General features: G+C 42.3%; 1 protein-coding gene across 2 annotated transcripts in view; it reads left to right on the forward strand.

Moving 5' to 3' along the window:
* PAPPA2 (pappalysin 2) overlaps positions 1 to 12,908 on the forward strand; it is a 269,518-nt gene that overhangs the window by 160,924 nt on the left and 95,686 nt on the right. For both annotated transcript variants that reach the window (XM_042925583.1, XM_042925584.1), the window contains exons 12-13: positions 2,062 to 2,197; positions 2,396 to 2,612. In XM_042925583.1, the coding sequence (XP_042781517.1) occupies positions 2,062 to 2,197; positions 2,396 to 2,612 (353 nt within the window). The remainder of the gene's footprint in view (positions 1 to 2,061; positions 2,198 to 2,395; positions 2,613 to 12,908) is intronic.

Genomic DNA, 12,908 nt, shown 5'->3' on the forward strand with positions numbered 1-12,908 from the left:
ATGCCTCCGATTCAGTGTATTGTACTCCGATCAAACCCTTGTCTCTTTTTGCTTTGTGTATCCCAACATTCCTGTGCCCATGTCTCCTTTGTAAGTCTTACCTGTGGTTTCCTACTTAAGCCATGGCCTAGAATTCCTGGCATAGCCCTTCCCACAAATCACAGCACAGAGACACTGCCACCAGGAGCAGGCTGTAAGGTTCAAAGTGATTTGGTTCAAAGACCCTTAGAGCAAGGAGGCACATTGCCAGGAGATGCAAAATGAGTTGGAGGTTTTGGGCATGGGCCCTCAGGACAGAGAAATCCACACCATGAGACCTGCCCCAACTAATTAGTTTCAGGTGGGTGGTGTCTATTTTGGGGCCCAACAGAAGGTGGGAAGACTGAGCGCCCCTGTTCCTTCTTGAACCCACCCCACTCTTCCAGTCTGAGGCCTACAGAGGTAAAGCCACCATGTACTTGTTTGGACTCCGTCTGTTCCTGGCTCAGGAAACAACCCAGAACTTTTTTCCAGTACTCAGGTCTCTTTTGTGGTGTAGGAAAAGGAAGAGGTTGTGGGAGTTCCCAAGGGACTTTGATGTCCTTTGCCGCTGAAGTTGAGGGCTTTGCGTTAGGCTCTTGGTTACCTTATGGTATGTTTCATGTCTAGCCCTCATCCAGCCAGGGACAAAGGACCTCGTATTGCAAGCTCTAACCTATGGGTCTGGATGTTTCTTAAGTTATAAAGGAATATTTATTACTTCAAAGAGGGGAAATGAGAAGGGGGAAAAGACACTGTAAAAAGAGAGTGTGGCTGGTCTTTGCCTCAAAGGAGGAGAGGAAGAAGGGAGATCTGTGTTGCACTGACCACTGCAAATCATAAAATCACCCTAATTGAGCCAGCAGTGCAAACGGACACTCTATAAACACACCAGCAAGACTCGGGAAAAATCAGCCTGCATACAAGGAAGAATTCTTGGTAAAATGGAAAACATGTTTTACTCTCCTCCTCCCCATTTTTAGAAGAGGTAGGTCCCCGCCAGTGGATACACCTTGCTTTTACCCTGAGGACAGTTGTCCTGGAGCTTCATTGCCCTTGGAACCAGATAAAAAGCTACAGAAATGCACACAGAACACTGTAAGGTCCAGCACCAGAATCTAGTGATGTAGCCATCATGGAATACCAGGCAAGGTAGGGATTTACGATCAATAGAAATTCAGCATAATATTGAGCTAAAGGACATAAAGCAAAACTGGAATTGCTGCATCAAATAATTTCAACGTGGAAAATAAGCCCTCCCGGTCATCCCCCGAACTCTAAGGTGTTTTCTTTTTTGAGTTTCACGGACGAAACTCCCATAGTTTACTTTGGAAGACAGTTATATTGTTAATCAGCCTAACCATCTAGGAATATTCTTTATAAATAACTGAATATCCTAGGCCTCGGTGTTGGCTTATTTTTCAGCCATGGGTAGAGTTGGGCATATACGCTTGGGGCAACAGCAAAACTTCATCAGAACAGACGGTTCGTCAGCTTCTAGTCTCAGAAACCATAGACTCCACAGTAGCCTCTAAGGTCATAGTTTGCGTGCTAAGTGAGACGTTCGGATAAGAAGTTTAGGGGGAAGACAGGGTGATGGGGAAGGAAGAACTATGTTTGGAGCTAGGCCAGTTCATAGCAGTATGTTAGCTTGGTGAGTCTTGTCCACTTCTCCCACTTTGGAGATGTGGTATTGGCTCGTTGTGCAGTGATTTATTGTCTCCAGCATTGGTCCCTTTCAGTGATCTTTTTGAGAAGTTTAAAGAAAGACAGGCCCGAGTGAAAAAGGAACAGTTGAAGTCAAAAATCTCAGAAAAAGATGGCAAGTTCAGTAGCCGCAAGTTAATCTTTTTTCATCTGATGTTGATTTTTGGTGTGAACCTGGATATCTTTCTGTGCCTACTCCATATTTTTCTCATAGGTAAAGGAGAAGGGAGCTCTTGCTTTATAAACGGTGAACTGAGGAAATGTAAAAGTAATGTGACACATTCCTCGATACCCCTCTGGAAATAATGGCTTATACCTATGTGTGCTTATGCCTAGGTGTGTTTCAGTAGACCAGGAGTGGCCACGACAATTTTCATTTTCTTGACATCTGATGGCCCGGTACTTGGAGAACATCGGCGGCCAACAGTGACTGTTCACCTGACTGATGTCAGTGGGAACAACCACTCTCTTGGTGAGTCTGACAATGGTCCCTTTAGGGCTGCTAGGGGATAAGCCAGTAGACCCTGGAGTCAACTAGGCTTCCGTCCCTTACATTGTCCGGGACTCTGCCTGGAGTACACAGCTATCGAGAAGATAAAAATGAATGCTAGATATGGAAACACAGTGCTGTATGGGTGGCTACAATATCATTCATCTTATTTCTCTTCAGGAACCTATGAACTGTCATGCCAGCATAACCCGCTGGTTATCAATGTGAGCCATCACCCGAATGTCCTCTCCCACCGTACCTCCTCAGTGCTGCTGAATTTCTCATCCCCATTGGTGGGCATCTCAGCGGTGGCTCTAAGGACATCCTCCCACATAAGTTCATCAACTCTCAATAACTGCATCCCAGAGCATGAGGGACAAAATCATCAGGGACAGAGGTACAAAGTCCCCTTTCTTCCTTTTTGTCTTTCTTTTTCTTGTGGCTGTGAAATACTACTATCATTTCCATACATATGATTTTGTTTTCAGTGGGTGCTTAATCACTAAAAAGTGGGTCTAAAAACTACTAAAAACACATAAGAAACAAGTAAAGAACAATTTATGGAAGGCACACTTGGTTTTCGCATTTTGCTCTTCTTTTCTTAGCTGAGCATAATTTTTTATGTAAATATTTAACATCTTTACAAGGTCTTAAAATCTTTTTTACATATAAAACCGCTGCCTTCACATCAACATTGTTATATAAACTGCCAAAAATTTTCTGCCAAAAACTCAATGTTCCCTAAGCAATGTATATTTTTCCACTTGTTCCCACCTGGACAGCGTATGCAGCAAGTTGAACAATTAGTTTTCAAGGCATGTCATATAATCAATTAGAGTTACATACGGAAATCAGGACTATGTTATCTACATGGGTCTTTCTGTGGACATCTGTGATTGTCATCATTTACAAGAGGTTTCCTGAACTCTCTGCCTCAGCTAGCAGAGGGACTATACTTTTATAACGTTGGTGCGCCCAAGGGTGGCCCGAAGGTGGGAGAGAGCATGCCAGACAATAATCTGTGCTGCAGTTGGGCCGGATTCATTCTATGAGTAGTCTCATCAGTTGAGTGGGACTCTAGGTAATAGAGCTCATTCCCTCAAGGAGTCAGGTGATTGGGATCCTAGTCACAAAAGCTGGGGTTCCAGGCAATGCTCCATCACCAAGCAGGAGCTCTGATACTACTGTGCCCCACCTAGGTATACCAGAAACCCAGCTTTGATTAGGGAATAGCAGTAGACATTAGTGTGTAGTATACCAGTTGTCTTTTGCTATTTAGCACATCATAGTAAAATTTAGTGGTCTATCACAGTTTCTAGTGGGAGGAATTTGGATGGACTTAGTTGAGTGCCTCTGGCTTAGAGTCCTTTACGAGTTTGCCATCAAGCAGTTGGCCAAAGATACAGTAACCTAAAGCCCAAGAGGAGGTGGAGATTTCGCTTCCAGGCTCGCTCATGTGGTGATTGGCAGGCCTCAGAAGATCCGCATCCAAGCACAGTCACATAGGCCCTAGCGGTACGCATGCTCACATAGGTGTGGCTCAGTTCCTTACCACGTGGGCTTCCTCATAAGCTGCCAGAGTATACTCTGACACAACAACTAATGATCCGAGAGAGAAAGCGGCCATGGGGGATGAGTACATAGGAGACCACCCCAAAGGGAAGCCAGAGTCTTTTTATAACATAATGGTGGAAGTGAAAATCCATTCCTTCTGGCATATTCTTTTTATTAGATGTGAGTCAGTAAGTCCAGCCTGTACTCAAGGGGAAGGCTTTGCATCATCAGGGCATGAATCACTAGGGGCCATCTTAGAGGCCATCTACCACATCCAGTAATGGTGGTTTATGTTAATTGAATACTAACTGTGTGCAGGTATTGTTGTAAATGCTAGAAAGAGAGAAGCAATAAGGGTTAGAGTCTGGATGATGGACGTTGTGACGTTTGCTCATGTGCAACTCTTAAGTAGTCTCATTGAGCAAACGTCTTCACATATTAACACAGGAATACAGACTATTAAAATACCGTTGTTTACCAGAATTCTTGCCTCTCTCCTATGTGTTTTCAAAGTATCTCCTCTATTGGCTCTACCTCTGGCCTCAAGCCATACAGAATTTCTTTCAGGTCCCTGAAACATGTGTTCTTGAGGAGCTTCATGCCTTTGCACATTATGTTCCCTACTTTCTTGAATGCCTTCCAGCCCTTCTCCTCTTCAACTCATACTTCATCGTCAGGATTCACCTTCTTCTGTGCAATCTTGGCAGACTCCTTGCCTGTCTCCGTAGGGCATTGTACACAACCCACTCTCTACCGAAACAGCTCTCACGCTGGGTGGTGACTATTTATTTACTTGTTCTTTTCCACTAAGCTCTGAGCTCTCTCTAGTGGAAATTCCATGTGGTGTCTTTCGGCACCTAGCAGAGAGCCTGGCACATAGTAGGTATCAGAAACTGCGTTGAATGATAGTAACAGATTTTATCTCTAAATGCTGTATGGAACAGAACCGAACAAGCAAACCAAAAAAAGTGGTAGAAGTCATAGCCTCTCTAGACTCAAGGGACAAGAATTTCCCTCACCATCATGGCTGTGAAGTTCTGACAAAGAAGTTGATTAATTGTGATCACTGCTGCTAGTTCACTTATTTTCATTTGGCACTGTGGGGAAAAACAAGTTTTATATGCATGCATGCAAACCAGTAGAAATAGGATATGATTCTCCAGTTTACACAGAGTGTATCTGGAATGCAGAAGCATTTCCAAACCACATGTGACTGACAGGAGCCATGCAAATTGGCTTTCCCTCCTAGCCAGCAAATCAGTGCAACATAGTAAATTTTGATACGCAGGGAACCTGAAAGATTTCATACATTTTCTTTGTGAACAGATTTAAAATCCTAATCTCTATATATACTCTCAAAGAATAGGAGTATTTTTGTTTCTTTATATCAATCCCGACTGTAGATGTGAATAGATCATAATATGAAACCCTCAAATTCTGGGCATAGTGAGAGGGATTCCTGGCTACTTCATTCTTACCCCTTATGACCTGAATTCCATTAATACTAAAATGGGCAAGGGAGAGCTGACAGATGCCTGGCAGTAGAGGATGTGTTGTCCATTTCGTATTTAACCATTAATGACCAGTGGCCTCTCCCTCCTATAGTTCTGCATCCTTAAACCAGCCTGACTGCCCCACAGAATCTCAACTGAAGGCGAATAAACTTGTCTGGCGCTCCAGTGGTCTTCATGATTCTCACCTTGGACCCTTTAGCTTTGATCTATCTCTTCATCTTGTTTCTTGTTTTGCTGTGATGGCTTCCCAATTTATGACCCTTTGGGCTTAGTCTACTGGTAATGAACCACTAGTCTGGAAAACCAAGTTTAGTATTCTTGGTTTTGGCCACTAGTGCTCCCTAAAAGCTCAATTCACTCCTACTCTCTGGCTGTTTCTAGCTCTGGTCACTTTAGGGAGAGGTCCTGCGTAACCTGCCACAGCATCCCATGAGTTGGAGAATCAATCAGGCAGACCCCCCAACCATCCCAAGATCGGGTTGATGGCTTTAGGCAGTGGGAACCACTTTTGTGATTAATGCATTGGGAATTGGAGTGTGCCCCAGATATAATCCAGGCACTAATAGGTTACTTGGCCTAAATGAGTGGATTTGCTTCCAGAAATCTGGACTCTAATTTAATCAGGACTCTTGTATTCTACTTTGGAAATTCACATAATCAATTCTAGAAGAATTTACAGATAGACAAGAATTGCTGATGGGTGTGTGTTTTCTCCTACACCAGAATTTTATTCTTCCAGTTACATGAACAAAATATAATGGAAACATTGATTGTAACTTCTCTGCCCCTCCAGATGGCAGTAGATTCGTCAGATCCCCCAGTGTTGAATCTTCTGAAGATGACCTTGGTTGTCTTCTCCAGGGCCTGGCTGATTACAATGGTTGAAACTTCTGACCGCTCCTCTCTTTGCAACATTTGCGCTTTCCCTCTTAATTGATTTTTCCATCTACCTTCTCTATAAAAGGTTGCAGTGTAATCTCCCAAATAACGGTGCTTCCCTAACTTTTCCTTGTATTTCAAGCAGTTCTGGATTTTTCATAATTTGATGTTACAGAATTCTGTGCATAGCAGCTTGTGAGTCTTTTATCTTTATTAAGATCATACCTTGTGCCAACCCTTTTGCCCCATTAAATGCCTTTGGCTTTGTATTCTACTTTGTCTGGAATTTAAATTTCCATTCCTGCTTTCCATTTGTTTATATTTATTTGATAAATATTGGCATTTCTTTTATTTTTAACATTTCTCTGTCTTCACTGCCAATGAGCCCAGGGCAGATTGCTGCATGGAAGTTTATTCTGAAAATTTATTTCATGGTCCCCAAGCCTCTAGAAGCCTTAGGACCCTGCAGTGTTTTTACCTTTGGAACATTTATCTTCTGGGATTCCATGGCCTTTGCCAGTGGCTCTCCCCCAACCCCCACTCTCTCCCATCTCACTGGACCAAGACCCTTATCCTTCCTGACCTGATGTCTTGAAGTCAGGAAAGGCTGATGAGGACCGATGGATAAAGAACAGATTTATGACTCCTGAAAAGCAGTGCCCAGTTTTCCGGTCTCAAGAGAAGCCAGAGAATGAAGAAAGAATGACCCTTCCCTCTCTTCTTTTAGTATGGCTCTGTTCCTTATTTGCTTTTTTTTAGGAAAAAAAAATGCATGCTTTGGCTTCCAATGATGTTTCTCAATTCAACTCCAATACATTTTGGAATCAGGAGGGAATCCACACAGATTCCAGCTGTCAGTCTTGGTTTTTGATATTGATAAGAGTTTTCATATTTTTTTCTGTATTGTCGGAATTTAACTGGGAAGCCGGGAAAAATGACCTCATAGCATTCTTGTGAGATTAACCGGGAATGATCCACGAGGAGTCTGTCGCACCACGTAGCCCCGGGCAGGAGCACCGCCCATGGTGGCTTCTACACCACTTCTCGTGTTTGTTTGTCTCCATTCTTCCTTCTACAAGGTGTGCCGCTAGCACTTTGTTGCTTCCCAGCTCTAAATCCACTCGCAGCATGTGAATGTGTAATGCTAGAACGGGATTTCATTAATATTTATCCTTTGTTGGCTAATGCAACGTTCAGTTTTGTCAGGAGAGGGTTATGGAGAGACAGTGCAGGAGGAAGGGGTTGGCTTCCCGCTTTCAGTGCGCTTTTCTTCTCTTTTGCTGCTATGACATGACATGTGGTGTAGAGAACAGCTTCCATCAAGTATCGCAGCCACTTGGGCTCCCAGGGTACTTATTTCAGGTTGGCTCTTCATCACCCTTGACCAAAGGTAATGCTTGTTAAGTATCCTACTGTGTATTATGGATTGCCAGCATCCCATTTCTCATTGATAAGGAGCTTCACATACTCAAGTCCGTAGGTACAGCCAAACCGATCCCCAAATCCTACCTTTGTGAATCTATCTCCTGGTACCATTTATAGTTCCATTGTATGCCAGTCAGGGTCCAGTCAGGACATAGTAATTAGAATAGGGGAAGTTTAATATAAATAATTATTAACTACAAAGGATTAGCTACTTGGGGGTAAAGAGGTCCCTAATGACTAGAAGAATGGTGGGTAAAGGAAGCAACTATTCCATTTAGGGACAAGGGAAAAGTATCGGAGGAAGGAACAAATGTGGAAGTCTCCCCACCTCAGGCTGTGATTTGGATCTCATTAGGGAGGGCGCAGAGATAGCACACTGGATGGCAGGGAAGTTTGCTGAGGTTTTGTGGGCTGGACCAGCAATCAGGAAGCCATCCACTGGGGTGCTGATCAAAGCTTATTAGGAAGCTCCTACTGGGTCCCTGTTGGGGCTTCTAGGAAGCTGCCATTGGGTAACTGCTGAAACTTTTTGGGAAGTCATCTGCTGGGCATTGGTGAAATGTTCTGCGAAGTCAGTCACTGGGGTACCTTTGAGACTTGCTGGAAAGCTGCTCTCGGGTGCTGGCGAAACTTGCGGAGACGTGCAGGGTGTCGCGGAAACTCGTTATGTGGTGAGCACCATTGGATTGACGCTCTGTCAGACATCAAGTGCAGCAGAAGCTGGGAGAGGAAAGCGCGTAGAAACCAAGAAGAAAAGCCCCTTCTTCCTCCAAGTCTCTCCAGTTAACATCTACTGGGAAAGCATGACATCACACTAACTGGCAAAAGAGCATGGTGAATCTCTAGTATCACAAAGCGGCAGGAAAATTCTTGTCAGATAACCCAGAAGAAATCCCTTTGTACTCTTTGCCTTTTCTGTTCCAGTTAAGATTTCCTTTAAGTCCCTGGCTTGAGTCCTCAGACCACATTTCAATATAACTTCTAAATAGATTGACCTAACTAAAAATGCATATTTTCTTTTTTTAATGTTTTGAACTTCTCTTAAGTCCAAGGCAAACATGAAGTATAAATACCTCATTAACTTATTCAGTATAAATACACATTCTGATTGAGATGGAAAACAAGTAATAGATATTCATAAATATAAAATTGTAGTGGGTTCTGAGGTTTACCTTAAACTATAGCTTATCAATGCCAAGTATTCTAATCTAAAATTGAATGGGATATTAATCTTTTCAAATGAATGTCCTTGTAGAAACCTGAGTTCTTTCTTCTGTCTCTTGTTCTCATGCTCATTTTTTCTTGTTAACTATATATAGTCATGCTTTGATCCTTTTTATTGTTGTGGATAACTGAAAGTAGATTCGTGTGACAATTTAGGTCTAATAGAGTAGATATGTGTGTAAGTGTAAGCATACACGTTGTGTATGCATTGTTGTATTTTTTCCTCAAGTAGAAGAAAGTTTTTGAAAAGTTTTACATACATTGATTTGTAAAACCACTTCTTCTGTATGGTGTGTGTGTGTGTGTGTGTGCGCGTGTGCATGTATGTCTGTGTACAGAAAGAGATGGACTATTCATTATTCAAAAATACTTATTATTAAGTGCCTACAATGTGCCAGGAATCATTTTTCAGTTGAGGAAACTAAGACTCAGAGTCTTAGTCCCAATTCACCTTATTTGAGATTAGCAAAACTAAGACTAGAATCTAAGTAATTGGTTTTTAGTAAAGGAAAGTTCTATTATACAAATGGAAAACTGTTTCAGAAATATACCCATGTCTTACTATCATCCAAGAAACCCTGCTACCCTCCCTCAAACTATACTTGAGAAAAAAACACAAGGGAAGAGCAGTGATTCTAAGAGCAAGGTCTTCTCATAGAAATTCCCCTGTCTTGGTAGATGGATTATCTAAGCAACCCTCTTACCAGAGGATGTCCCCTCGATTGTCCATTATCTAGTTACACCACATCCATTTTATCAGCAGTCCACATCCATCCGTATCTATTCCCAAGTCATTTTCCCTTATTATAAGCCTAAGCCACCTTCGAGGCCATCTTCTCCATGGCTCAACTGGAATTATTACTCATTAAAGTTTTAAAAATCTATATTCTGATTCTTTTCATAATGTTATATAATTGAGAGTTCATTGTTTTAGCAATTTTGGTCTAGTAAAACGTGGTTATATATATTGTAAGTGTGTGTGAGTGTGTGTGTGTGTGTGTGTGTGTGTGTGTGTGTGTGTGTGTGTATTTCACTTTATGCAAGACAATTGTTTGGAAAAGGTTCATGTGTATTGATTATATAACTAAATTTTAAAATGATTTAACTTTTTAAATGATTGGGCCATTCAAAAGGGTACTATTTTTTAAGTAAAAAATATTTTTGTAAAGAGCACTGTCATCCCCAGGTTTTTTCTTCTTTCTTTCTTTTTTCTGCATAAATCTGCATTTTCTCTATTTACTTAGAGCAAACTAAGCATGAACACATAAAGTCTGACTCAAGAAAATGTAATGAACACACGTACTGTGCTCTTGTATGAGTCTATATTCAAAGCAACAACTCTTAGAATTTACCTTTTGCATTAAAACATGTGCGATTAGGCTGTTATTGTGGATATGTGTTGGAGTTCAGCCTCTGACTCTCCTATACTTAATGTAAAAATACACATATACATAATTAACATACCTGCCACATTTTGTCAACCATGCTTGTGTAAAGAAGACGATCAGGTGATTTTAAAATTGGGTAATCCCATGGGGCACCTGGATAGCTCAGTTGGTTGAGCATCTGACTCTTGATTTTGGCTCAGGTCTTGGTCTCATGGTTTGTGATTTCAACCCCTGCATTGGGCCATTGCTCCAGCAGTGTGGAGCCTGCTTGGGATTCTCTCTCTCTCTGCCCCGCCCACACACATGAGCTAGCTCGCTCGCTATCTCTCTCTCTCTCTCTCTCTCTCTGTCTGCCTCTCTCTTTCTCTCTCTCTCAAAATAAATAAGTAAGCTTTTAAAAATGAGTAATCACAGAACAATGTGTATCTGGTTTGGTTGGGAAGGTCTCAGGATGCATATCACCTGCAAATTTATGGACATGTGTACTAGTTTAGTCAACTCTGTTGTCTCTGGCAGTCTGTACAGATTCTGTTTCCTGAAGCTGGGGCTGCAAACCTGAATAATCCAGGGAGAAAAATCAATTAGTTATCCCTAATTTCCTGTCTGCAACTTATGAACTTTGGTAACATGAGGGGCTAATGCTATCTCAGGCTGACTTACCCTAGTTACCTCGTCTCTTTTGACTTCCCTTTCAATGAAACCCTCGTGCTGTGACAAAAAAGGTGGCTTTGGCCTTAGAAAGTTATTCTTGAGAAGACAGAGGTGTTGCCGAGAAGAGAGAGCTTGCATCAGTGAGTCAAGTACAGAAGATTTCTGGATCACCCTCTGTTGTCCTTGGAAAATTCACTATAGACATGGAATTCTGGTTGGGGGTGGAGGGATGTGGTAGAAAAGAGAGCAACTTTTCCATAGAACTTCACTTTTATGACTTTAATTATTTCTTACATGTATTTATTTTTGAGAGACAGAGCACAAGTGGGGGAGGGGCGGAGAGAGAGGGAGACACAGAATCCGAAGCAGGCTCCAGGCTCCGAGCTGTCAGCACAGAGCCTGATGCGGGCCCAAGCCCACGAACCGCGAGATCATGACCTGAGCCGAAGTCAGACGTTCCACCGATTGAGCCACCCAGGCGCCCCAAACTTCACTTTCATGACTTTAAAATCCCCAGAGAAGTTCTGGAAGGAAGCGTCTGTGTTTTCCATTTGGGAGATATTGGGACTCAGGTGTCAAAATATTTCTCCTTGGTTATTCTGTAGATTCTGGGTAGATCTGGGTCTAGATTACAAGGCCTCCAAGCCCCAGTCCAGGGGCACGCAGCCAGAGCACAGCTCAGTGCCTTGGCATTCCATCCCCGCTGTAATCAGTTTGTGAGCTTGGCCTTGGTAATAGGATCATTCCATCTCTATTATCCGTCATTCTGCTTCATGCTTCATTATTCCCTGGAACCCTCATTGCTGCTGCTTTACCGATTCCTATTGTGCTTCAGTTATTTGGAGCTCAGATTTGAAATGCCAACCCTTTCCCTTCCTCCTCTGCCTGGATTGGGCCTCTGTAAACCTGCCGGGCCTCTCCTTCGCCTGCTCATTTCTACGTAGAGCATTCAGATCTCCCCTCACTTTCGGTAGCTTCACAAAGTGAAGAGCTCCTTTCTTTCTTTCTCTAGGGGCTACAGGTTAGAGCATTTGCGTTGGCTCCTCATCTTTTGTTTGTAGCAGAGGGGTTGCTTTTAATATTCCAGGATGATGGGAAGTGTTCTCTCTTGCTGGGAAAGGCACTATAGAAATGAAATATGTATTGCATTTCTACTCTTTTGATTATCTTCTTCCCCAAAGCAGTTTAGCAAATTAACACTGAATCTGTTTTTGTTTCTTAAGCAAAGAAAGAATTACAGCTGCTCAATTGTTCCCTAGGTTTCTTGCCTAACTTCATTTTCCCGGAATGATTTGTCCATAAAATAAGAGGAAACGAGGAGAATCCGCTGGTGAGGGTTCTGATTCTTCTGGCCAATGACGGATGGCCTCGTCAACAGTAGTCTGCTTTGGGAGGCATAGTCAGCTGTTTGAGTCTCTTTGACTATTTGTTCTCAGGGGTTATAGAGGAAAAATGAAAAGGTCGTGGACTTAATCTCATTTAAGTGTTGATGGGTGCATGGCTAGACTATCCTAGAAAGCGTTTATTAAAATATTACCTTGTCTGAGATGATTCTTGGTGGGATGCGGTCTTAGAACTGGTTAGGTAGCAGCTTTTGGTCAAAAGTTAGGAATAGGCACAAACAACTTACGAAGACTTGGGGTCTACCTCTAAGGAATAGGCTAGTTTCAAAACAATAATTTTGAAATAATGACTCCTCCATGTCTTATCATGGTGTCTGAAATTCCACCATTAGGAAATATTTTCTTCAAGTCTTGGTGATCTCCAAAGGTCTCTTTAAAATAGTAAACAGCTATTTAATAGAAGTAGAAGTGTTGTAAGCTGTTATCAATTTTTTATAGCAGAACCATTCTCTTATGGACCTTGACAATTCAAAAATAGACCAGGGCCCTGCTGAAATGCAACTTAGGGTAGGCATCTGGAAGCTTGGGGCAGTATGAAAAATAGAAAAAGTGGTTCTGCAAAGAGCGTTGAGTTTAAAATGTCACCTGCTTCTCAATTTTGCTCAGGGCTGGCCCTGTCCTTATGGTCTATATTCATAGCAGCTGGTGGAGAGAG

This window comes from Panthera leo, chromosome F3, assembly GCF_018350215.1.
Source record: "Panthera leo isolate Ple1 chromosome F3, P.leo_Ple1_pat1.1, whole genome shotgun sequence".
Lineage (NCBI taxonomy): Eukaryota > Metazoa > Chordata > Mammalia > Carnivora > Felidae > Panthera > Panthera leo.